This window comes from Arvicanthis niloticus, chromosome 4, assembly GCF_011762505.2.
Source record: "Arvicanthis niloticus isolate mArvNil1 chromosome 4, mArvNil1.pat.X, whole genome shotgun sequence".
Lineage (NCBI taxonomy): Eukaryota > Metazoa > Chordata > Mammalia > Rodentia > Muridae > Arvicanthis > Arvicanthis niloticus.
In genome coordinates this window covers 48,389,373-48,413,134 of record NC_047661.1, presented here as the reverse complement: position 1 = coordinate 48,413,134, position 23,762 = coordinate 48,389,373, and the positions used below count along the sequence as shown (strand labels likewise).

Sequence of the window (23,762 nt, the reverse complement as noted above, 5' to 3'; positions counted from 1 at the left end):
ACTTCATACATACTAGAATAACAGAATCAAAAGAAACTCTAAAAATTCTATTTTGAAGAAGAAAATAATTTCTAGAGTGAATGATTCTAACAAACTTCTTCATTCATGTTATAATGATCCTGTAAGAAAAACAAACAAACAAACAAACTTCATTTTAACAGAAATCTGGAGGAGAAAAGGAGTATAAAATGGTCTTATGCAAACTTAACATTAAAAACTAAAGGTTACCTGGCCTCCTGTAATCCCCACATTCCTTAGGAAGCTAAGGCAGGACTGCCCCAAGTTCAAGGCCAGCATTGGCTGTGCAGTATGTTCCATGCCAGCCTAAGGTACAGAGTAAGATTCTGTTTAAATATCTAACTTTATCGACTAATTTAATGTTTAATACCTATGAGTGGAAGGTTTATTCCAAGTGCTAAGGAGATATAAAGAACTACTGACAAAACAAACTGACATTTACCCTTATCAGGAATACTCATCTTCCTACACAATTACAAAAGGATTATTTGTCCTTCCTGTTGCAGCTGTAGGCTAACAGCACCCACACGATAAACGTGCCTATGAAACTAGATTCCCATGTCCACACCAAAAACATGTGGAAAGTACTGCAACAAAATGTCATCAAATGGTAAGTACTATTTTTACTGAACAGAACAAAGGGCTGCTTTTATAGAGGGCCTGGTTTTGATTCTCAGCACCCACACGGCAGCTCACAACCATCTGTAACCATAGGGGATCCAGCACAGTCTTTTAGCCTCTATATGAACCAGACATGCAGGTAGTATACAGAGAAACAATCAGACAAAACATGCCCATTTGCATGTGTGCATGCAAACACACACACATGTACGTACCCACCCATACTAGGTCACTCACATATACAACACAATTTTTAAAATCTTTATATGACTGGAGCTAGATTTAGGTACTTGCCAAGATTTATGAAGCCATTCAGTGATCTCCCTTCACAGCTGGTTATATCTAAAAAAATGTATGTGGCAAGACTTGCTAGTAAACTCTGATCTGAAAAGGAAACCTCTCCACATAGAATTTCCTCATCGTTTTCTATCACTGCTACAAATGAGACACAATCACAGACAGCAGAAAATTAGCTAACAGGGCTGAGCGTGTAGCTCAGTGGCAAAGCACACCCTTAGTATGAAAGGTACAGTGCTGAAATGGGCAAGTATGAGGAAGGAATAGCAGCTATTACCAAAACTAAGTGTTACATAAAGTACAGTCAATTTTAAGTCAATAAAAACAGTCATGAAGAATCAAAATAGATAACTCATCCAACTCTGCTGGTTTGGGGCTATGGCCCCACCTGCACGGAAGTCAAACTTGGCTGCAAACCAGAGAAGTAACCCTAACTTAGCTTAGTGACATAGGGCTTAGGCAATCAATTCAGGGATTCCAGACAGGTTTTTCTCAGGGCCCAGATACAGCTTCTGTGGAAATCTGGGCCCTAACTGTAGCCAAGTACAAAATGCTCTGATATGAATCTGCTACTGAGGAACTAGAATTACACTGCAGCTTAAAAGCTGAAAAGAAATGTTTGTTTAAAGTCTTCTACTTTGTCATTATAAAACATAATTCTCTTGTCAACTAAGAATCTAAATAATTTGTTAAAATGAGGCTAATAAATTGGACAAACACAACAAAATTTTCCAATCCCAGCACCACGTAAAGCGGGCCGTGGCAGGGCAGAATGAAGGATCTCTGTGCTTGCTGGCTACCAGGTTTCAGTGAAAGGTTTCAGTGAAAGGCCTTGTCTAAGGAAATAGGCAAGGTGACAGAAGCACATCTGACTTGGCCATGGGTGCATTTGCAAACACGTTTGTATATAACACACATACACCACACGTACCCTCATACATGCACTGTATACATCACACATAACACTCATTCACATACACTATGTACATCACACATGCAGCACACTTACACTCATACACACTATGTACATCACACATATGCCACACTCATTCACACACACACTGTATACATCACACATATAGCACACTTACACTCATACACAGTATGTACATCACACATACAGCACACTTAAACTCATACACACACTGTGTACATCACATATACACCATACTTACACTCACACACTATGTACATCACACATATGCCATACTTACACTCACACACTGTATAGATCATACACATACACACACTGATACATAACATATACACACTTTATACATCATGCATATACTACGCTTACATTCATACACATGCACACATCTTTTTTTCTTATGTGACATCTTTCTTATTATAAATACATATTTATATGACTTATTTCTTTATAACAAAATGCAAACTGAGTGTGGGTACTAGGTATGAGGACTGATCATACCAAGTGAGAGGTCAGCCTGGTCTACATACAGCCAGAACTACAAAGCAAGACCCTATTTCAACAACAAAATCCAAAACACACAGCAGCTGGGTGTTTTGCGTTGTCAGGACCCAGGTACTGTGACTGAGAATGTCTTTGACCCTTAGCCCTACAAAATGGAGGCCCACTGTTTCCAATGCTATGATTTCAAAAGCCCACAAATTCCTACCCTGTTTTGCTTGGTTTTGGCTTCACCACACTTGGAGGTTACTTGGGTGCTTTACAGTGGCCTCACGAAGATGATCAAATTTTCTCTTCTATTTTCAGGATGTACCTTACTGTTGATTCATGACAGGACAGCCGGACTTGTGACCATAAGCAGTCTTGTAAGTCAACCTGACCCCATCTATACACACACGCACATGAACAGAGAGACATGCAGGAATGCACACATGCATGTGCATACTCACACACACCAAGAACACCACACCCATCCTGGGCTCATGAATACTAGGAATCCCTTCAGTTTTAGAATGCCATTTTAAAATCGAAATCACCCATGAAAACAAAAATGGAGTACCAAATGACTATAAACATAAGTTAGAAAAGCAAAGATGAGCTGAGGAGATGGCTCAGTGGAAGAGTGCTCATGATCAAGCCTGAGAGCCTGAGTTCAGATCCACAGAGCCCATGTAAAAAGCTGGACGCGGTGATTCACACCCCAGTGCTTGGGAAGCAGATACAGGAGGATCCCCCGAATTCACGATAGATAGCCTGGCCAAATTCAGCCTCCACATCTCCCATCAATCCCCAGTATGTTGTATTCAGAGGCTGAAGGCAGACATGCACACAATCTTAAAACTGATTTAAAGGGAGAGTGTTTATTTACTCATCAGTACAACACTACAAAACTACATAAAATCTTTGACTCAGCAAGGTATCCTGACACGTGTAATCAGCCTTAGAAGGGTGAGGCAGAAGCATATGAAGTCTGAGGCCAGCCTTTGCAATATAGCAAAGGCCTGACTTCTAAAAACAGCATCTTACATTCAGAATGAACCCCAAAGTCTTTTATTAAAATACTGGAAGATTTCAGAATTAATATCTAACAGTTTACCTCTTGTCCAGAACGTCCTAATTAAAGCAACATGACAGAGAAGTAGGGTGGAGTTGAGAGAGAGTACCCTGCTTTATAATGGGACTCATTAATTCTATAGGATTAATAATTAAAACTCCATCTGTTTTGAATGTCAATGCAAAACTGCTTCTGGATCTGGTCAAGGAAATGTTAATAAAACATTGCCAGACCCATCAGCTGGGCTTCTTTATTTTAAGCAAATTGTATAAATATATTCTAGTAAAGTAAATGAGAAAACAATAAATACCCCTTTTTAACAAAGTATACCTACAGAAACAAGATATATTTTTAAAACTCAAACTGACAACTCCTGCACCGGACGTGCACAGCTCTCTTTCGGGCTACCAGTTCAAAAGCAAGCCTTCTCAGCTTTCTCCTCCAGGTCCCTCTCATGGCCCCCACTAACATACACTGCATGATCACACACACACACGCACACGCACAAGCACACACACACGCACACACCTAGATGTAAAAAGAAAAGAAATCACCCTTGGTAAAGAGCAGATATAAAATCATCACACACTCAGGGAGTGCAGTCAGCTACTACTCCTTGGTATCCTCAGAACTGACTTCTCCAGTCTCAGCTTCTTAACACTAAACAGACAGACAAGTACCATACAGTAGTGTTTTTGTCACCAACACACTGTATATACAAGATAACCCAAGTATAACAATTGAAGAATTACTATCAGCCATTCTAATTTCATAGTTCAGTGTATTACATATGCTGATGGACTGTTCCACTATTAGAAAAATATGGCATATAAAACCATGTAAAGTGTATAACACTGATGATGACAACCATGTTACAAGCTTATATGCCTATTATACTATATGCTTTGTTATTTCTAAATGTACTTCTAGTTATTTTTACAAAGAAAGTTTACTGTATAAAAGTGTGTCCTGGTCTACAGATAGTAGCTTTACATATCTCCTGCTTAGTACATCTTTTGAATACATCAAGATGCCTTGTAGCTGGGCAGTGGTAGCGCAGGCCTTTAATCCCAGCACTTGGGAGGCAGAGGCAGGCGGATTTCTGAGTTCAAGGCCAGCCTAGCCTAGAGAGTGAGTTCCAGGACAGCCAGTGCTATACAGAGAAACCCTGTCTCAAATAGACAAAAAAAAAAAAAAAAAAAAAAAAAAAAAAGATGCTGTGTCAACTGACTGACCTATACCATCTGGGTTTGCGAAAGTACATTCTATGAAGTCCAGACAACAAATTTGCCTAGTGACACATTTTCAAAAAATGTATCCTATAATTAAGTAATTCAGGCCTCTAAGTTAAAATAACCTCCCTACCTAACAAAGAAACAAACAAACAAACAAACAAACACCTCAGTATCTAGACATCTCCAGGGTCCCACAGTCACTCATGAAACTTACAAAGTGAGTCTAACCAAAACTTTCATATGAACTGTTCATTATATACTAATGTACTTAATGATAAGCCATGTAGTTCAATGCATACTCGAGCTCTACAGGAATATGAAATACAAGAGTTTTTTAGGATTTTATTTAAATTTTAACTTAAAAGCTTACTGTATTGACTAAGAACATAAGCTGTTCATCTAGAAGTCCTGAGGTCTATTCCCAGCACCCATGTCAGATGGATCACAGTCATCCATAGTTTTAGCTCTGAGGGATCTAATAGCTTCTTCTGGCCTCAATAGGAACCCACATACATAAGACACACTCATAACACACAGACATAAATAAGTCTTAAAAAAAAAAAAAAAAGGAGGGTATGACTTAAATAAGTTTGTCATTTAGGAACTAATAAAATACTTTTATTTTAAAAGTTAATTGTGATGGTTAGTGCTAATTGTCAACTTGATGCGATCTAGACTCTCAGAACACCTGTGAGGGATAACTGCTGGGGAAGGGTGTGCCCTCTGTGGGTGGCAGCATCTCAGAACACCTGTGAGGGATAACTGCTGGGGAAGGGTGTGCCCTCTGTGTCTGTGAGGGATAACTGCTGAGGAAGGGTGTGCCCTCTGTGGGTGGCAGCATCGCTAAGTAGAGGACCTGGGACTGTATAAAAATGTAGTCATCGGACTCCACTGGCATGCACTGTTCTTTGCTCTTTCTGTATATGTGATGAGTCCAGCTGCTTCAAGCTCCCACTGCCTTGACTTCCCTACCTTGATGGATTGTATCCCTGAATTATGAGCAATAGATCCTTTCTCCCTTAAGTCAATTTTCTCAGGTTAAAAAAACAAAACAAACAAACAAAAAAACCCTAAGACAATGACCAAGTAGGCAATAATGTCAATGCAAGTAACTGGTCAGAACCATTGGGTTAGTTGCATTGTCATTCTTTTACAAATAGGAGGCTGAAGCAGGAGGCTCTCAAGTTCATCAGCCTAAGATACACATTGAGACTTTGTCTCAAAAACTAAGGACAAAGGGTCAGAGAGAGGGAAGGAGGAAGGTAGGGAAGAAGTGGTAAGTAGGGGCTGGAGAAATGGCTCAGTCAGTAAAGTGTTTACAGTAAAAGAACAAAGACCTGAGTTCAGATCACCAGCACCCACATAAAATCCAGGCCTAGCAATACACAACTATAATCAAATCCCTAGAGCTTGCTTGCCAGCCAGCCTATTCAAATCAGTAACCTCCAGGTTCAGGAGAGACCCTATCTCAAACAGTAAGATGGAGGGAGACTGAGGAAGACATCCGACTCACACACATCCGACACATCTGCACAAATATACACACATGCACACATGAACATGGACAGACATATATACCATGCACCTACAAACAAAAGAAGAAATAATTACATAAAAGGGAGTACATTTTGAGCAGAAATAACCCACCTTCATGGCAACCTAGACAGACAAAAAAAATTATTAAAACATTGACATGTTATGACTAGGTGTGGAAAGATGTGATTGAAACATGAAGGAGGAGACATATATATCAGAAAGGGATAGTGGCTTTATAAACATTTTGTACTGTATTCTAAACTACTAAAAGAGAAATTACAGAAAATAACAAATAAGAAATGAATAATTTGGAAATGACTGTTTTTCCAGGCTTAAATATTCATATAAAAACAATCTAGATTTCATAAAAAAAAAAAAACTTTAGAGAACCAAGGAGGTGGCTTTGTGGTAGTGTTTGGCTAACATGCACAAGGTCCTGGGTACAATCTTAGCACCAAAAGAAAATAACTTGTCATATTGAATAGCACAATTAAAATTAGGAAAAAAAATATATACATATGTATGTAGGTATGTATATATATATGTATGTTAGCAGAAAGCAGTGGGGCAAACCTTTAATCCCAACACTCAGGAGGCATAGTCGGTCCAAGCTTGTAATTGGAGAGTGGTCTGGTCTACATAGCAAGTTTTAGGCCTGCCAGGGCTACACAATTGAGAAATTGTCTAATAAACAAATAAATGTTGTTTACTGGTTTTCCAAATATTGAGGGTGATAAGCTCTGAAACAGAAGGTTTATCTAATTAAAGTAGTCTTAAGAAATTAAAGAATACTATTCACATTATTATCAGAATCTTTAGGGCTGGAAAAACATTGTCAATAAACCCATAAACTATCACTAATGGTTCAGGCTACCTGAATATTTCATAATGCCTCATTTCAAATTCTTTCTATTAGATTCCAAACAGAAATTGAGTGATAAAGTATTAAGAACTTAAGAAGAAAAAAACACTATACATAAAAAATCAAATAGACGTCCAATTATTTAGCAACTGTGTATCTCCCTGTCTCTCACAAATATAAATCACAGAGATAATTAATAGTTAACTAAATGCCCATCCAAAGAGCCTCTTCTGCCTATGTTAGTTACACAACACTTCCAATAAGACAGCAAAGAAAGTTCTTCCTACTTATGCTTTGTCAAATACAAAAGTAAAGATGCCCAGGAGTTCCCTGACATCAGCCAGCACTGCAACGACAATCCAGGAAGCTGCCCAGCACCTATAGCCTTAATCCTTATGCAATAGCTCCATCAGGCATCTTCTGCTTGCTGCTCAAAATGACTATCTAAAAAAGAAAAAATGCTGGAATCAACACAATGAAGATTTCTCACTTGAAGGTAGTAACAACATAATTTTATGAGTGAAAATGGAGTTACAGTAAACTATTTACTTTCATAATTTATCAATGAACACTACAGTTTTGTAAAATTAATATATAATAATTATTCTTTAAGATTAATTTCACAGGAGTTACAGCATATATAAACATATAGTTTATATATGATATAGTTAGGAAAAATAATGCTAAAACTAGTTTTAAAAATAAGTAATCATTCAAGAGTCTTCAGTAAGAAGTTAGACATTCTTCTCACATAATTTTTACATACATTTATCTCTACCATTCTGGCAAAGTATTATACTCTAATAAGAAGTATCCTAATCTTCACCCAGCAATATTTTCAGGCTGATAATATTATTCTCATTTCCTTGACTAATATCCATACTCCAGGGCCTCTTCTTTCTCATATTCAGTATCATGCATGCTTGCATCAAGGCTCCTTCCCTCATATCCTGTCACAGTATCAATCACTGCCTCCTGTCCACTCAATCCACTTTTGATTTATCAGCCGCCGTCTTTCTGGACTCCATAACTCGACCCAAACCATTTTAACAAGACATTGACAAATAGCACCCGGTATCACATCAACCTGTTCCACTTAGTAAACTAAGAAACAGTAACTGTGACATCTCTGCATAAGTATTCCATTCTATTCCCCAGACTGATGTATATTAATGAGGAGATGGTATTTGAAATGCTTCTTCCACATCAGCATCTAATATGATCAAATTAGGAAATGGGATGATTTATTAAATTTTGTAGAGCTGAAATATTTCTTTATATCGCTATATGTGTGGTTTCAGAAAGTGAGCTGTTACTTTCAATTTTTCTACTGAAGATGTGCCTGCATTTCACAGACGAATTATTGTCTTTAAAAAGATTGCAAGAAGGCAAAATGTTATTAAGCAAATGCTCAGTAAAACAAACTAAATCAGTTTTAAAATTCCTAATTTAATGTAAATCTTGGTTGTTTCACTGAAATTCAGTTTGGGATCTTATTAAGTCATATTTGCATCGTAGTGTCTTGCTGTAGGACAGTTTCAAATTTATAGCATTACCAAGCGGCTTCACTTCTTGACTTTCAAGATATGTCCTCAATAAAATAAAATAATTGCTCTCTAGCACACATTTTGTCCTCATTTTCAGATATAAGCAAAACAAAAATCAATAGGTTAAAAAAGAATAAAAGTGGGAAATCAACAATTTGTATCATTTCTATAATTTTCATAATTGGATATTAAAATATTCTTATTTATATGTTGTTTTAAATTTAATAACTATTCCAGAGGCACTTTAAACTATAAAAAGGATCTAAGTGGATACTTAAATATAATCACAATAAAACCTAAACAGGAATAAGAAGAAATAAATGAACACCTCCAATGTCACTTAAATTCTCTCCTCACCTCATCTTTGATTTGCAGGAAAATGTGCATTCCAGAATTCAAGCACTACTCATTTCAAAACCAGAGACCACCCAAGGATAAAATCTATATTTAAGCCTATGCCAACATCCACACATGATCTTATATACTTGATAGTTCTTAATGGGGTCTCAGTGATGTTTGTTTGAAGACAAATAGTAATGGGTTCCAAGCAATGAATGCAGAAGAGGTTTTGACTTTATTTGTTGATTAGAAAGTAACTATTAAAATCAAAAGAACTATGAGAAAAATGTTACAAAGCAAGAAAAGATCATCCAGTACAAAATCATGATTCCCAGATATTTACTTAGAGCTTTTGTGAATAAAGATCATTTGTTTCATACAAAATAGAATAATAATTTTACAAACTTAAGAGACTCTAATCTAATTTTAATTTGAAAAAGATCAATATTGTTCAAATTAAGAAAAGACAAAGATTACTTTATTAAAATGTAATCCAACCTTTCTACTTAATACTCCAAAACAGAATATAGACAAAATTAGATTAAAACTGTTGCCCTTTGTTCCTTACAGAAAGACATGGGGAATATGAGAATTAGACTTTTTCTAAAATTCTATTAAGCCACTAAAACCCAATGAAATAGAAGTAAATTCATAACTATGTTATAATGGGTAAATTAAAAAAATCAAAATTATTTATTTATGAAAAATGCCACATTTACAGTTTACAAATGATTTTTTTATAGTGGTGGTGATGCTAGTTAGTGATCATGTTTTGAGACATTTTTTGGCCTTGAACATGTACCCTTCTTGCCTTACCTTCCAGAGGATAAGATTATAGGTGTATGTTGATAAGTCCAGCACAAAGTACTTTGGAAACAAATAAACACATTTCCTAAAAATATACTGTACTCCTTTCAACTAGTAAATATGTGTTATTTGCTATCTGTGAAACCATATTATAGTGAAATTTTCATGACTTTCTCTAACATACAATAATCAATATCTTCTCCAATAATTTTATATACATCATCTAGAGGATGAATTTTTCTTTCTTTCTTCATTTTCATATTTGTATTTTATGCATGTCTGCATATGTAGGCATGCAGGGGTGACACACATGTGGAGGCTAGCTGCTGACTTCAGGGATAACCTCCCTAGCTCTTCTACCTTACTCAGTGGTACAAGATCTATGTAGTCATCAGCCGCAAGCTCACCTATTAGATAGTTTCTCTATCCAACTTGTTGTAGGGGAAATCCTCTGTTGCCATCTTCCAAAAAAAAAAAAAAGCCCCTAGTGAAGAAAATGACTCCTGCAAATAAGCTTAGAAACTGAATAATGGGAAGTATCTATCTGGTAGGTCCTAGTTCATGATGAAATACATTTATTTAAATCCTAAAATAATACACATATATAATGGGTCTCCTGAATATAATTTAATAAATTATATTATTAATACAATAATATAATAATTATACAACCCCCTCTCAATTAGGAAATCAAAGAAAAATGAGGGCTAACTGCATGGCTCAGAGGGTAAATGTACTTGCTGCCAAGCCTGAAGACCTGAGTTCATTCAACAGGTCCCACCTGGTGGAAGAAGAGAACACACACACACACACACACACACACATACACAAAGGGAGGGAGGGAGAGAGACAGACAGACAGACAGAGACAGAGAGAGAGAATAAATAAAATGTAAATGTTTAACTAAGGAAAAACAATTGTAATTGGAACAGGTTTATAACCCCACTACTCATGAAACTAAGACAGAGGGTTCCTTGACTTCAAGAGTTTGAAATCAGTCTGGGCAACACAGAGATAAACCTTCACAAAAACAGAGAAAAGAAAACTAAGTAAGTGTGTAATTAATCTTCAATAAATACATATGACTACCAACGTCAGACAAATCATCAAGAGGTAAGATGAAAAACATGAAAAGACACTGGAAAATAAACTATAGTTTATTTTGAAAGATAACAGACTAACAGAAATCAACACCACTTAATGTTAAAAAAATTTCTCAGCAAGTTAGAGATATGAAAAGAATTTTCTTCAGGCTTAAAAGGCAAACAGTAAAACAAACAAAGAAACAAACAAAAAAAAACAAAAAACAAAACCCAAGCCTATAGTTAACACTGTAGTTACAGGTAAAAGAATGGGTGTTTCCCTAAAAGAGAGAGCACTGCAGGAATGCCCACCCTCATCAGTTCTCTCCAACAGTAACATCAACACACTACACATAGAAATGAGCCAAGAAAATGAAATATACAGTCCAAACAAGTAAAATGCTTACTTATCAGACAATAATAATGTTTTCAGAGAAAACCTTAAGGAATCTTCAGGAAATCCAGTGATTTTAGAAAGTGCCACAGCAGAGGTCAGAAATGGAGGAGGAGAAAGAAGAAAGGGGGGAAGAGAAAGGAGGAGGAAAATGGGAGAGAAGGGAGCAGGAAGAGAGGAGAAGAAAAGGAGGGGAGGAGAAGGAGAGGAGGTAGAGCAGGACAAGGCAGGGAAGACAATAGATATATGATGATGATAAGCAACCCTAATACCAGCATCTGAAAGGCTGAAGGATTACCAAGGGTTTGTACTCAGATTACACTGCATAGTGAGCTCCAAGCCAACCTGAGCTACTGTCTCAAAATAAGACAAGGAAAAACTAAAAATGAATATCAACAAACAGAAACCCGGGTCTGGTGGCACACACCTTTGTTCCCAATACCCTGGAAGCAGAGGTAGATGGAACTCTGAGTTCAAGGCCAGCATGATCTACACAAGTGGTTCTCAACCTGTGGGTCTTGACCCCTGTGATGACCAAATGACCCTTTCACATGAGTTCCTTTACATTACAATTCACAACAGAGCAAAATCACAGTTGTGAAACAGAAACAAAAACAATTTTATGGTTGAGGTAGGGAATCTCCATAACATGAGGAACTGTATTAAGGGGCTGAAGCATTAGGAAAGTTGGGAACCACTGCCCTACATAGTGGGTTCCAAGACAGCCTAGTCTACATAGTAAGATCCTATGTCAAAAACCACAAAACAAAAGACAAAAATCAATTTTTAATTTTAAATATTGGAACTAAATAGTGAAACAAATGAACCTAAAAATCTACCAGAGCATTCAATAGCAGTAAGTTATTTTAAGTTGTTGTCTTAGAACAGCAAAAATAAAACTGAATGAAGAAAATTTAAGGCATATAGGAGATATCATTATCTGGATAAAGAGGTGTACTTCAGGAGTTCCGGGGGGGTAGGAGGAAAAAAGGTATACAAAGTTTATTTGAAAAAAATAATAGCTGATTTTTTCTAAATAAAACAAAAAATAAGCATCTGATAGAATACATATCTTCCAACTAAAAACACTAAAATACATAAAACTGTATTACAAAAATAAAAGAGAAAACATTTTTGAAATAAAAGTTCTTCACTGCTAGGTCTGCCTTACAAGAAATATTAAAAGTGTCCTGCAAGTTCAAACAAGAAAATCCTGGACAGCAACATAAGAACATGGGGCAACGGGGGGAGGAGCTTAGTGAAAATGTAAACATACATGATACTACAAAAATATAATGATACATAACATACTGTTGGTGGTTTGTAATTTTTGTGTTTTGTTTTGTTTTCTGATTCTGGACACTTAATCCAGGGCCTCATGCATGCTAAACCAATAAGCTATATCCTCATATTTCATAAAACACTTTTAATTCTTGGAAAAATTTCAGTAACAAAAATCATAAAATCTGAAGCAAGCATAAAATCACACTGGTAAATATACTGTTGTGCAAACTATGATGTCAAAAGCATAAGGTATAGATAAGTGTTTACCATTTTAGTTGGAAGCATGAACTTGAGAGAGCTGGGCCTAAAAATGAGGCGGACTAAACAGTCATGCAATAGCCGACTTTATTCAGAGCATAAGGCAATTTATATTCTGATAGTTAAAAAGGATCACATTAGCCAGGCAGTGGCATTACACACCTTTGACCCCAGGAAGCAGAGGCAGGTGGATCTCTCTGAATTTGAATCCAGCCTGGCCTACAGAATGAGTTCTGAGGACAGCCAGGGATACACACACACACACAAAGTCATGAGTAAGGTGTTCAATCACAAGGACAAGCAACAAGTACCAAAAGCTTCATAGAGGCATATGAATAAAACAGCTGAAGTAAACTCATTTCTATCTGCTATACCTGGGAAGAGCACAGAAACACATTCCAAGAACAATTCTGTTTTTAAGAAACTGAGGTCACAGGAGTCTTGCCCTGTTTACTTGGACTCAAAATAGGGTTTTTTTGTTTTTTGGTTTTTTTTGGTTGGTTGATTGGCTGGTAGATTGTTTTGGTGTGGTTTTTGGTGGTTGTTGTTGTTGTGAAGAGACAGGGTCTCACATAGTCCAGACTGACCTTGACCTCACTGAAGCTCTAATCCTTCTGTCTCTCTACCTCTTAAAGGCTGGAATTACAAAAGTATAAACATAGATCTAAACAGAATCTCAAAAGAGGAAACTCAAATGGCTGGGAAATACTTAAAGCAATGTTCAACATCCTTAGCCATCAGGGAAATGCAAATCAAAACTACTTTGAGATTCCATCTTACACTTGTCAGAATGGCTAAGATCAAAAAAAAAAAAAAAAAAAAAAAAAAAAAAAAAAAAAAAAAAAAAAAAAAGTGACAGCTTTTACTGCTGAGGATATGGAGCAAAGGAAACACTCTTTTTTTTTTTTTTTTTTTTTTTTTTTTGCTTGGTGGGAGTGTAAACTGATAGAGCCATTATGGAAAGCAATATGGTGGTTCTTCAGAAAGCTGGAATTGATCTACCTGAAGATCCAGCTATACCTCTCTTGGACATATACCCAAAGAAGGCTCCATCCTACCACAAGGACACTTGTTCAATCATATTCATTGCTGCTCTGTTCATAATAGCCAGAAACTGGAAACAACTTCTGTAGATGTCCCTCTACAGAAGAATAAAGAAAATGTCGTACATTTACACAATGGAATACTACTCAACTGTTCAAAAACATGATATCATGAAATTTACAGGCCAATGGATGGAACTAGGAAAGTTCCTCCTGAGTGAGGTAACCCAGACCCAGAAGGACAGAAGGGGAGTGGACCTGAATGAGAGGTGATGTAGAGGAACTGGGAGGAGCAAAGGGAGGGAGAAGTGTAATGAGAATATATCTTATGATAAAAGGACCTTGTTTGGCTGGTTTGGTTGGTTTGGTTTTTTGAGACAGGATTTCTGTGTAGCTCTGGCTGTCTATTTTTAATAAAAAAAAAAAAAAAAAAAAAAAAAAAAAAAAGAGGGGGACTAAAAAAAGGGGGGCCATCAACTTGAGAGTGGGGGAGAGCCATGAGAAGGACTGGAGGGAGGGACATGGGGAGGGCTGGAGGGAAGTAAGAGAAAAGGAAAAGTAATGCAATTATATATTTGAATAAAAATTATGTGATGGCTGGGCAGTGATGGTGCACGCCTTTAATCCTAGCACTTGAGAAACAGAGACAGGTGGATTTCGGAGTTTGAGGCCAGCCTGGTCTAGAGAGTGAGTTCCAAGACAGCCAGGGATACACAGAGAAACCCTGTCTCAAAACAAAACAAAACAAAAAACAAACAAACAAAAAATTATGTGATGGCAAACAAACCAACAAACCAAAATAAAACAAAAAACAAATGTGTACCCAATTTTATGTGGTGGAAAGCTGGACACAGCTTTACACATGTAAGGTAAGCAAGCTCTCTACCAACTGAACTATATCCTTTACCCCTGTAACATACTTTAAATATAAGTATGTTAAATCTCTCCACCCCACCCCAAAAATCATACCATAACTGGATGAATTAACAAGACAATATGCAACTAACTGCTGTCTATAGGAAACAGTACACACAAGGTCAGAACCCATGACTGGGGAGATCACAGGGGGAGGAGGGAACTCACTACTGATTTTTAGATAAATTAGAAGGCAACCTGTCTTAATGTTCAATTGCAGTGAACAGACACCAGACCCATGCCACTCTTATTAAGAAAAGCATTTAATTGGGGATGGCTTACAGTTTTAGTTTTAGTCTATTATCATCATAGTGGGAAACATGGCAGGTACAGGTAGACATGGTTCTACCGAACGAGTCAAGATTTCTACACCTGGATCAGGAAGCAGCAGAAGAGAAATACTGGGCCTGGCTTCAGCATCTCAAACCTCAAACCCCACCCCAGTGTCAAACTTCCTCCAACAAGGCCACACCTCCTAATAGTGCCACTCCCTATAAACCCACAAGAGCCATATTCATTCCAACCACCACAGAACCAAACTAAATTCTAAATATTTATGTTTATTACAGCCTTAATCACAGAAACTTCTCTTTACAGTGAATTGCAATGAACTCAGATGACTCATAACTGGTCAAAGTTCTAAGAAAAAGTGACAATCAGCTCTAAACAGGGTATTTATACTACCCTCTAAACTTCAGGGAACATGACAAAAGAGAGAATGGCGAGCCTGAATATAGGAAGAAAGGCTGTAAAAAACTATTTCCAGAGCATGACAGCATGGTGATCACGATCTCAACATCAGCAATGATTGCTTACATTGGGCTTCACAAAACTGTGCCTGTCTGCAGCCAATCATAGATTGAGGGAGTTCATAACCCTTTTTGCCTCCATACTGAACTTCTGACTACCAATAAATAGATCCTGGGGAACATCAGGAATTATCTCCAGTTGTGTACTCAGTGATAAGCTCACGAGGTTCCAGTGGATAGTTCCAAACCCTGGCCACAAAAATAATCCTGATGAAAATCAGTGGGCCAGAAAACAAGAAGATGTGAATATGGAAAAGTGACTTTGACTTGGAAGGCGGAGGGAATGATGACAGAGGTAGGAAGAAGGTAACAGAAGGCAGGAGTAAGAAGAAACAGAATGTACTATGTACAAGTATGAAATTGTCAAAGAACAAATTTATTCAATAAAATAAAGAGACAAACGTTAGCTATAAAGACATATATTGAACAAAGAATGGAAACATATTCAGTATACATGGTAACCAAAAAAAACACGGAAGTGGCAAAACTTAGATTGAACAATAAAGACTACAAGTCAGAGACTGTCACAAGAGGAAAGGCAGTTATAGAAAAAGTCAGTCTATTCAGCAGCAGGAAGGCAAGAAGAGTTTTAAGCATATATGCACCAAACATCAGAGCATCCAAATATATAAAGCAAATATTCACAAAGATGACATGAGAAATACTAGCAACAACAATAGTAGGAGATTTGATTTCAGTTTTAATTGCTTATTTTGTGTGAGTATGTTTGGACAAGTGCGTATCATGGTGCACATTCGGATGTCAGAAGACAACTTGAGGAAGTTGGTTTTCTCCCTCTACCATGTGGGTCTCAGAGATCCAATTGAGGTTCTCGGGTCTGACAACAGACTGGACAGTTAAGCCATCTTACCTTGCCAGCCTGTCAGAGATTTTAATGCTTCACTTTCAATAATAAATCAAACTTTTAGTAGAGTATATATAAACATATATGTATGAGTATACATGTGAAATAAATCCTGATGTATTTACCGTTCAGCAATAAAAAGTAACAAGTACTAATATAGAAATAAAAGCATTAAGAAGAGGGCTTATGTAAAATATTAGTACTATATATTACACAAAAGTCTCCAATAAAATGTGGTAAAATTAGTAAAATTCATACTATAGAATTTTTTCAGCAATCAAAAGACATGATTATTAACATACATAAAATAAATCTCAAAGGTATTATGGTTAATAAAAAGCCTTAACAAAAACTTACATAGTACATGTCTGCAGGCATATGAAATTAATCTATACAAAAAGTAACCAAAACTGTGGTTCCAGTTTAATTGACAAGTAGAAATTAATTGTAAGTGAACTATCAGGTCTACTTTTTGAAAGGCACATGCCTTTGTCAAGTTCGACAAATGTATGCTTAGAACTGTACACTGTAAAATTATGAATTTTACCACAAAAGAAAGTTTTAAAGTTTTTTTTCAAAAGAAAAATTTGTGAAATATTGACTCTATATTTAAAAGGAATATATACATATATCTAAAAAAAATGGATTTAAACTTTAGGATGAAATAATGCACAGAGAGGAAGAAATGAGTAGGTATGTAATAAACAAAGTAGAAAGTTAATGGAAATGTCTAGGTAGTGAATATGAGTATTCAATATAAAATTACATCAACTTTGCTATATATTGGGAAATTTCAGTATCTTGGAGGAAAAAAGTCCACTAAAAATAATTAAAGCAGAAATTTTGGGAAAATTTGTAGCCATAAACACTTTTCTGTTTTTGTTTTTGTTGTTGTTGTTTTCTGAGACAAAGTTTCTCTGTGTAGCCCTGGCTGTCCTGCAACTCACTTTGTAGACCAGGCTGATGGAAACTCATATATCTGCCTGCCTCTGCCTCCTTAGTGCTGGAACTAAAGGCATGTGCTGCCATGCCTGGCCTGTATTAAACACTTTTATCAACAGAAGATATGTATACTAATATAAATCAATTCCCAGCTCAAAAGCTAGGAAACAAAAAGGCTGGGAAGATGGTTCAGTGTAGAAAGGTGCTTACTGCCACACCTGCATTGAGGCCTTGGAATCCATAAAGTAAAATGAAGCAGTTCTCTGATCTCTATACACACACAACATGAACCCTCTCACATGTATACACACACACATACACAAGCACACACATTCACACAAATGCAGTTTTAATTACAAAATTAAATAAATAAAAATAAAATAGAGAGGGGACTAGAGAGATAATTCAGTGGTTAGGAGTACTGTCTATTCTTCCAGAGGATCTGGATCAATTCCTAGTACCTACATGGCAGCTCACAACTGTCTGTAACTTGTATTGTCTGTAATCTGATACCTCATACAGAGATATATGCAGGCAAAACACCAATGCACATAAAGTAAACATAAGTAATTATTTTTTTAAAGTACAGAATAGGATATGAGAACAAAAGAAATAAATTAGAATACAGAAAAATAGAAAGTATAATTAATCAAAGTCTACTTTTTATCAGTTTCCTTTTGAAGCAGGGTCTTGTGTCACCCAGGTTTGTCTCAAACTCGCTATACTTGAGTATGACCTTGAAACTCTGACTCTTTCATGCTGGGTAGGCATCTACTAGCCATGCCTGGCATTTTTTCTTTTAATTTTAGTATTTTTTAGATGCATTTATTTAAGAATGAGTGCTCTATCTGCACGTACACCTGTATGCCAGAAGAGGGCACTGGATCCCATTATAGATGGTTGTGAACCACCATGTGGATGCTGGGAACTGAACTCAGGACCTCTGGAAGAGCAGTCAGTGCTCCTAACAACTGAGCCATCTCTCCAGCCCACATTTTTTCTTTTAAACTTAGGTGATCTGCCAGATAATTTAAATAAGAAAACAGTTGTAATAATAAATTAATGAAGGACAAAAGGACAATAAGCACTGAAGTGACAGATGAGCCTGGAGCCATCAGAGGGCTCTGTGCAGACCTCTAGGCACTTAAAATCCACATGAAATGGATGATGTACTTGACAAAAAAAAATTATCAAAAATAAGTCAAAGGAAAGTGACTAGTCAAGCTGTACAATTTCTGTTAAAGAAATCAAGAGAGTTATTATATGTGGCACTAAGCCCAGAGGGTTTCCTGAATATACCAAAACTTCAAAGAGAATAATCCCAATAACCCCAAATTATTCCTAGGCATGGAAAATAAAGGGGAAATTTTTGAGTTCTCTTTGTGGAGAAAGGGAAAACAATGTAAGTGATAAATTTAATAAAGGCAGTACAAAAATGACAAATATCACATATAAAATATCAATGTAAAAGTATGATGTTAAAAATCAGAGAACAGAAGCTCATAGCACATCAAGAAATCAACAAATGCAGATCTACTGAGGTTCACTCCAGAAATGCAACATGGTTCTTTAGGGGATCTAAACGTGACTGCCATTTCTACTCTGGATAAAAAGACTTCAAGAAAATTCAACACTCAGCACTCATTTCTGGAGAGGGAAGAAGGCGATGGGCACACTCTTTTTTTTTTTTTTTTTTAAGATTTATTTATTTTATATATGTGAGTACACTGTAGCTGTCTTCAGACACACCAGAAAAGGGCATCAGATTTCATTACAGATGGTTGTGAGCCACCATGTGGTTGCAGGGAATTGAACTGAGGAACTTTGGAAAATCAGTCAGTGCTCTTAACCACTGAGCCATCTCTCCAGCCCAGGGGCATACTTTTTTTTTTTTTTTTTTTTTTTTTTTTTTTTTTGGTTTTTTCAAGACAGGGTTTCTCTGTATAGCCTTGGCTGTCCTGGAACTCACTCTGTAGACCAGGCTGGCCTCGAACTCAGAAATCCTCCTGCCTCTGCCTCCCAAGTGCTGGGATTAAAGGCGGCGTGCGGCACCACCGCCTGTCGGGACATACTCTTAAAACAGAAAAATATACATGTTATAAGCCTAGAGACAGAAAAAATATAAGACTTTTTTTTTTCAGTAAAAAAAAAATCACAGAAAAAAATGTGTATCATTTCCAATACTGGGAAGTTAATAATCCCAGAAATTAAAAGAAATACAATCAGAGGACAGAAAGAAAATGAAAGTATGAGAATTAAAAGACAAAGCTACTTGTATTTGTAGATGAGCCCTGGAGATGTACACATGAACTGTCACAGTAAAAGGACACAGATTAACATGAGTTTCACAGGTTTCATACATAAATGTATCAAGTACTTAGGCATCCTATGTACAGAAAACTCCCTGTATAATGACAGTAAGAAGTTAAACTACTTTGGGATGAATTTAGCAAGAAATGAGTAAAAAGTTATATGAGGAAAACATTCCTTATAAAAGTTAAATAAAACCTAGAGTCTGCTCTAAAATAAAACTTAGCATGATAAAGGTGTCAACTGTCCTTAGCTTTTTAATGTGATGAAATCTAACTAAAAATAGCACCAAACTTTTATAATAGAAACTAGGTGAGTTAATAGCAAATTTATATTCATATGAAACTTAACTGGGTAATCACTGGAAAAGAACAGATAAAAGAGAGAATATCCCTACTCAAAATTAAAATATGCTATAAAGTCTAAATGACTGCAGGTACAGTACCTAGATATAAAACCAAGAAGCATACTCATTAATCTTAATTAAAACTTAGGTAACAACACTCATAATTGTTATAAATCAGAAACTACATGTGATGTTCAAAAAAGAATGAGATAAATTTGCCCTGGGAAGAAAAGATAGAAATATATATTAAAAAAATTTTTATATAGAAAAAGAGAATAAGTGTTATGTAAAACACAGCATTAAAGAGTTGGAAGAATTTTCTAAGTGATATGATGCCAAAGAAGAAGAAGAAGAAGAAGAAGAAGAAGAAGAAGAAGAAGAAGAAGAAGAAGAAGAAGAAGAAGAAGAAGAAGAAGAAGAAGAAGAAGAAGAAGAGGAGGAGGAGGAGGAGGAGGAGGAGGAGGAAGAGCAGGAGGAGGAGGAGGAGGAGGAGGAGGAGGAGGAAGAGGAGGAGGAGGAGGAGGAGGAGGAAGAGGAGGAGGAAGAGGAGGAGGAGGAGGAGGAGGAGGAGGAGGAGGAAGAGGAGGAGGAGGAGGAGAAAAAAGAAACAAAAGAAAAAAGTGCTGGTATTTTGGGGGAAAAAATCCCTGGAAGACTGGAGCATGCACAGAAAACAATAGCATATTATATGGAGTAGTTTACATATAAGATAAATAAAAAGCAAAGGTGGCCAATGTCAAATAACAAAAAACTGGAAAAGCTAAACATGTAGACTTTACTGCAATTAAGCTTCATATGCAAAGAGAATTATGTATTTTATGTCCATTACACTATCATGAATCCCTAGTTAGATCCTAAAACTATACAGACCTATGCAGGCTACGCAGAGACAAGATCTTTACCATATGGTGTTTATTGTTTCATTTATCCCAATACTCTTCTGTCTAAAGACTCTCAGTGTCTAAAAACTTGTAAATCCCTTCTTTCTCAATCCCCTCAATACTGTGGTCCTACTGATACACGTTTTCTACCACTGTCCAAGATATCCAACTCCTTACACCATCCCTACACTGCCCTTTAAGCGGGGCTGGAAATGCAGGAGTGATGTATCACACACTAGTCTGCTCAGGCTGTAGTGGCAAAGCACCACAGTATACACAAGAAGTTTATTGTCTTGGGTTTTTTAGACTGTAAATTCAAGATCAAAGTGCCAGACAGTTTGGTTCCCTGTGAGAACTCTTTTCTGCCTTATAAATGGCAGCCTTTTCACTGTGTCCTCTCATGACACCCTCTAAGCAGAAATGGAAAGATCTCTCTTCCTTCTCTTCTTTTTTGTTTTGTTAAGATTTACATTTTTATCTTTGTTTAAGTGTATGTGTCTGTATATGTATACACCACATATGTGCATGTGTCTCAGTGCTGGGGTTACAGGTGGTTATGAACCACACTTTTAGCTGTTGGCTGTCCTTCCGGCCCCTCACTTCCTCCTCTTATAGGGCAAAGAACATTATCAGATGGAGACCCCAAAATAACCTCACTTAAACTTTCATTACTTATATAAAGGCCTTATCTACAAACAGACAGAACAGGGGTAGAAGCCCTAATGAATTTTGAAAAGACAAATGTTCAGTCTATACCGTAGCATGTTAGTTCTAAATCTATATAGTTTGCAACTCCTTTTCTTCCCTCTTCAAATACTTCCAACCATCATCCAGAGGATGAGATGCCACATCCAGAAACAAATACAAGAGACATGAGTGAAGTTACTCTGAACAACCCAGCTCCTATAAACCCATCAGATAATGGCAACTGCATGAGCAGTGTCCATGAGAAAGAGTTCCCATCTGAAGCCAGTCAAAACTGTAGAACCCAGGAAAATAAGCTCCTACTGCTCTGAGCCATGGGTCTGGGAGGAGCTCGGTCACAGCATAAGGACTACTACACATACCTTCTTGTTCTGCTCTTTGACCGAGACCTTTGAACTCTATAGGATTTCCCTCGGCCCCTGGAACGACTGCGACTTCTTTTTCTTCTGGAGCCATAAGAGGAGCTGCTGCTTGATCTGCGCCTGCGCCTGAAACAAACCATAATCAAGCAACGCTGTAATAAAAGCTTTAGTTGTAAGCATTAAAGAGAAATCTAAATTTGTCTCATTCTGTATTTCACTCTTTTCTCAACGAAAACAGAATAAACAATTATTGATCTCCAACAGCAAGACAGATGGTTCACAATTGGACTAGCAACTAGACATTATGGGTCACAGTAGTATCTAATCTTTACAAATATCATCAGATAATGCAAGAACTATACCAATTTCTATCTACTTGCCTACATATAGACAAAGGATGAAAACGCTAGGCCTGATGAGAAGAAAAAGAAAAAAAAATGGGGTTAGGAACCTAAGAACCAAACTACTAAAAGAAAATTATTTGATCTAACAAAATTGAAATACAAAAATCAGTGGCTTCTCAAGAACATCTCTCTCCCTACTGTATAATCCAAATGAGCTGGTCCTGGTGGTGCAGGCATGAGTGAGCAGGCCCTGAGGGTATGAGGGCAGGAGAGCTGGCCCTGTCCCTTGACAGCTTTGACATTGAGTGAGCTAGTTCAGGTAATACTGGAGAACTCGCCCTAGTGGTATGGCTGTGGAAGAACTGGCAGGCTCACCAAATCAGCTACCACTCAGGCCCAGAGCCAGGGCTTTGAGTTTTCCCATCCTGACATCTACCCTATCTATAAACGGCTAGAGCATGTGAAGGGGCCGGTCCTGCAGATCCAAAACTACAGGATCTCCATGTAGGCAACAACCGGATATCCAAGAGGAATCTTGGAGAGGATCTAATATTGATAGTGTAGCAGAAGTCAGAGGCCTTGAACCAGACCAATGACTAATTGCAGTGAATATTTGCAAGTAAAAATGTGTGGATAAAAGGGGTATACTGTGTAACACTGTGACACACTATAACTTTCATGACAAGATTTTTTGTTTTTGGGGGGTTCTTTTGTTCGATTTGTATTCTTATTTTTATTTGCTTTTGGGTGAAAGGTTGCAAGGGTAAAGGACAGATATGAAGGGATAGGGAGATGAGTGGGATTAGGATGTATGACATGAAATTCACAAAGAATCAATAAAAAGTTAAAATAGTAACAACTACAACAATACTATCCAGACAATGGAACAAATTTTGAGCATTAACCTTCTGTCATAAGAATGTGAGCGAGGCTGGCGGTCTCTAGACCAGGATCTTGACTCAGATCTTGGCCTCCTCCCGCCTTTCTTGCGGCTGTATGTCCTGCTGTCTGAAGAACTGCTTGAAGATGACCGCCTCCGATGTTTTTTTTTTCTCTTGCTTCTACTTTCTTCTTCAGTGTCTGAAGAACGGCGTCCCATTTCTATAAGAGTACAGTAAAAAAAATTCCTAACTTAGTAACACAACAAATAAAATACAAAATACAGACTTTTAAACATTTTAGGAAAAAAATGTTTAACTAGGTTCCTTAAGTTGGCTGTCAAGTCCTGGATCCAGCTGATTTTCCTCCACACCTCCAGAGAAGCTAAAACTACCACATACACCACCATACCCAGCCAGGCCTCCAGAGCAGCTAAAACTACCACATACACCACCATACCCAGCTACATCTAAGACTTTTCAAAGTTACATGTACATGAGTTTTTTTACTAACCATGAAAAATAGCTTTAACACAATCTTCTAGCATATCAATGACCTTTTAATACATGCTGACCAACTTAAATTTGTACCAATC

At 37.0% G+C, this 23,762-nt stretch overlaps 1 protein-coding gene across 1 annotated transcript in view; it reads right to left on the bottom strand.

Moving 5' to 3' along the window:
* Rsrc1 (arginine and serine rich coiled-coil 1) overlaps nucleotides 1-23,762 on the bottom strand; it is a 318,816-nt gene that overhangs the window by 281,928 nt on the left and 13,126 nt on the right. Inside the window, exons 4-5 of the mRNA XM_076933454.1 lie at nucleotides 23,194-23,389; nucleotides 21,945-22,070 (exon numbers count right to left, since the gene is read on the bottom strand). Of these exons, the coding sequence (XP_076789569.1) occupies nucleotides 21,945-22,070; nucleotides 23,194-23,389 (322 nt within the window). The remainder of the gene's footprint in view (nucleotides 1-21,944; nucleotides 22,071-23,193; nucleotides 23,390-23,762) is intronic.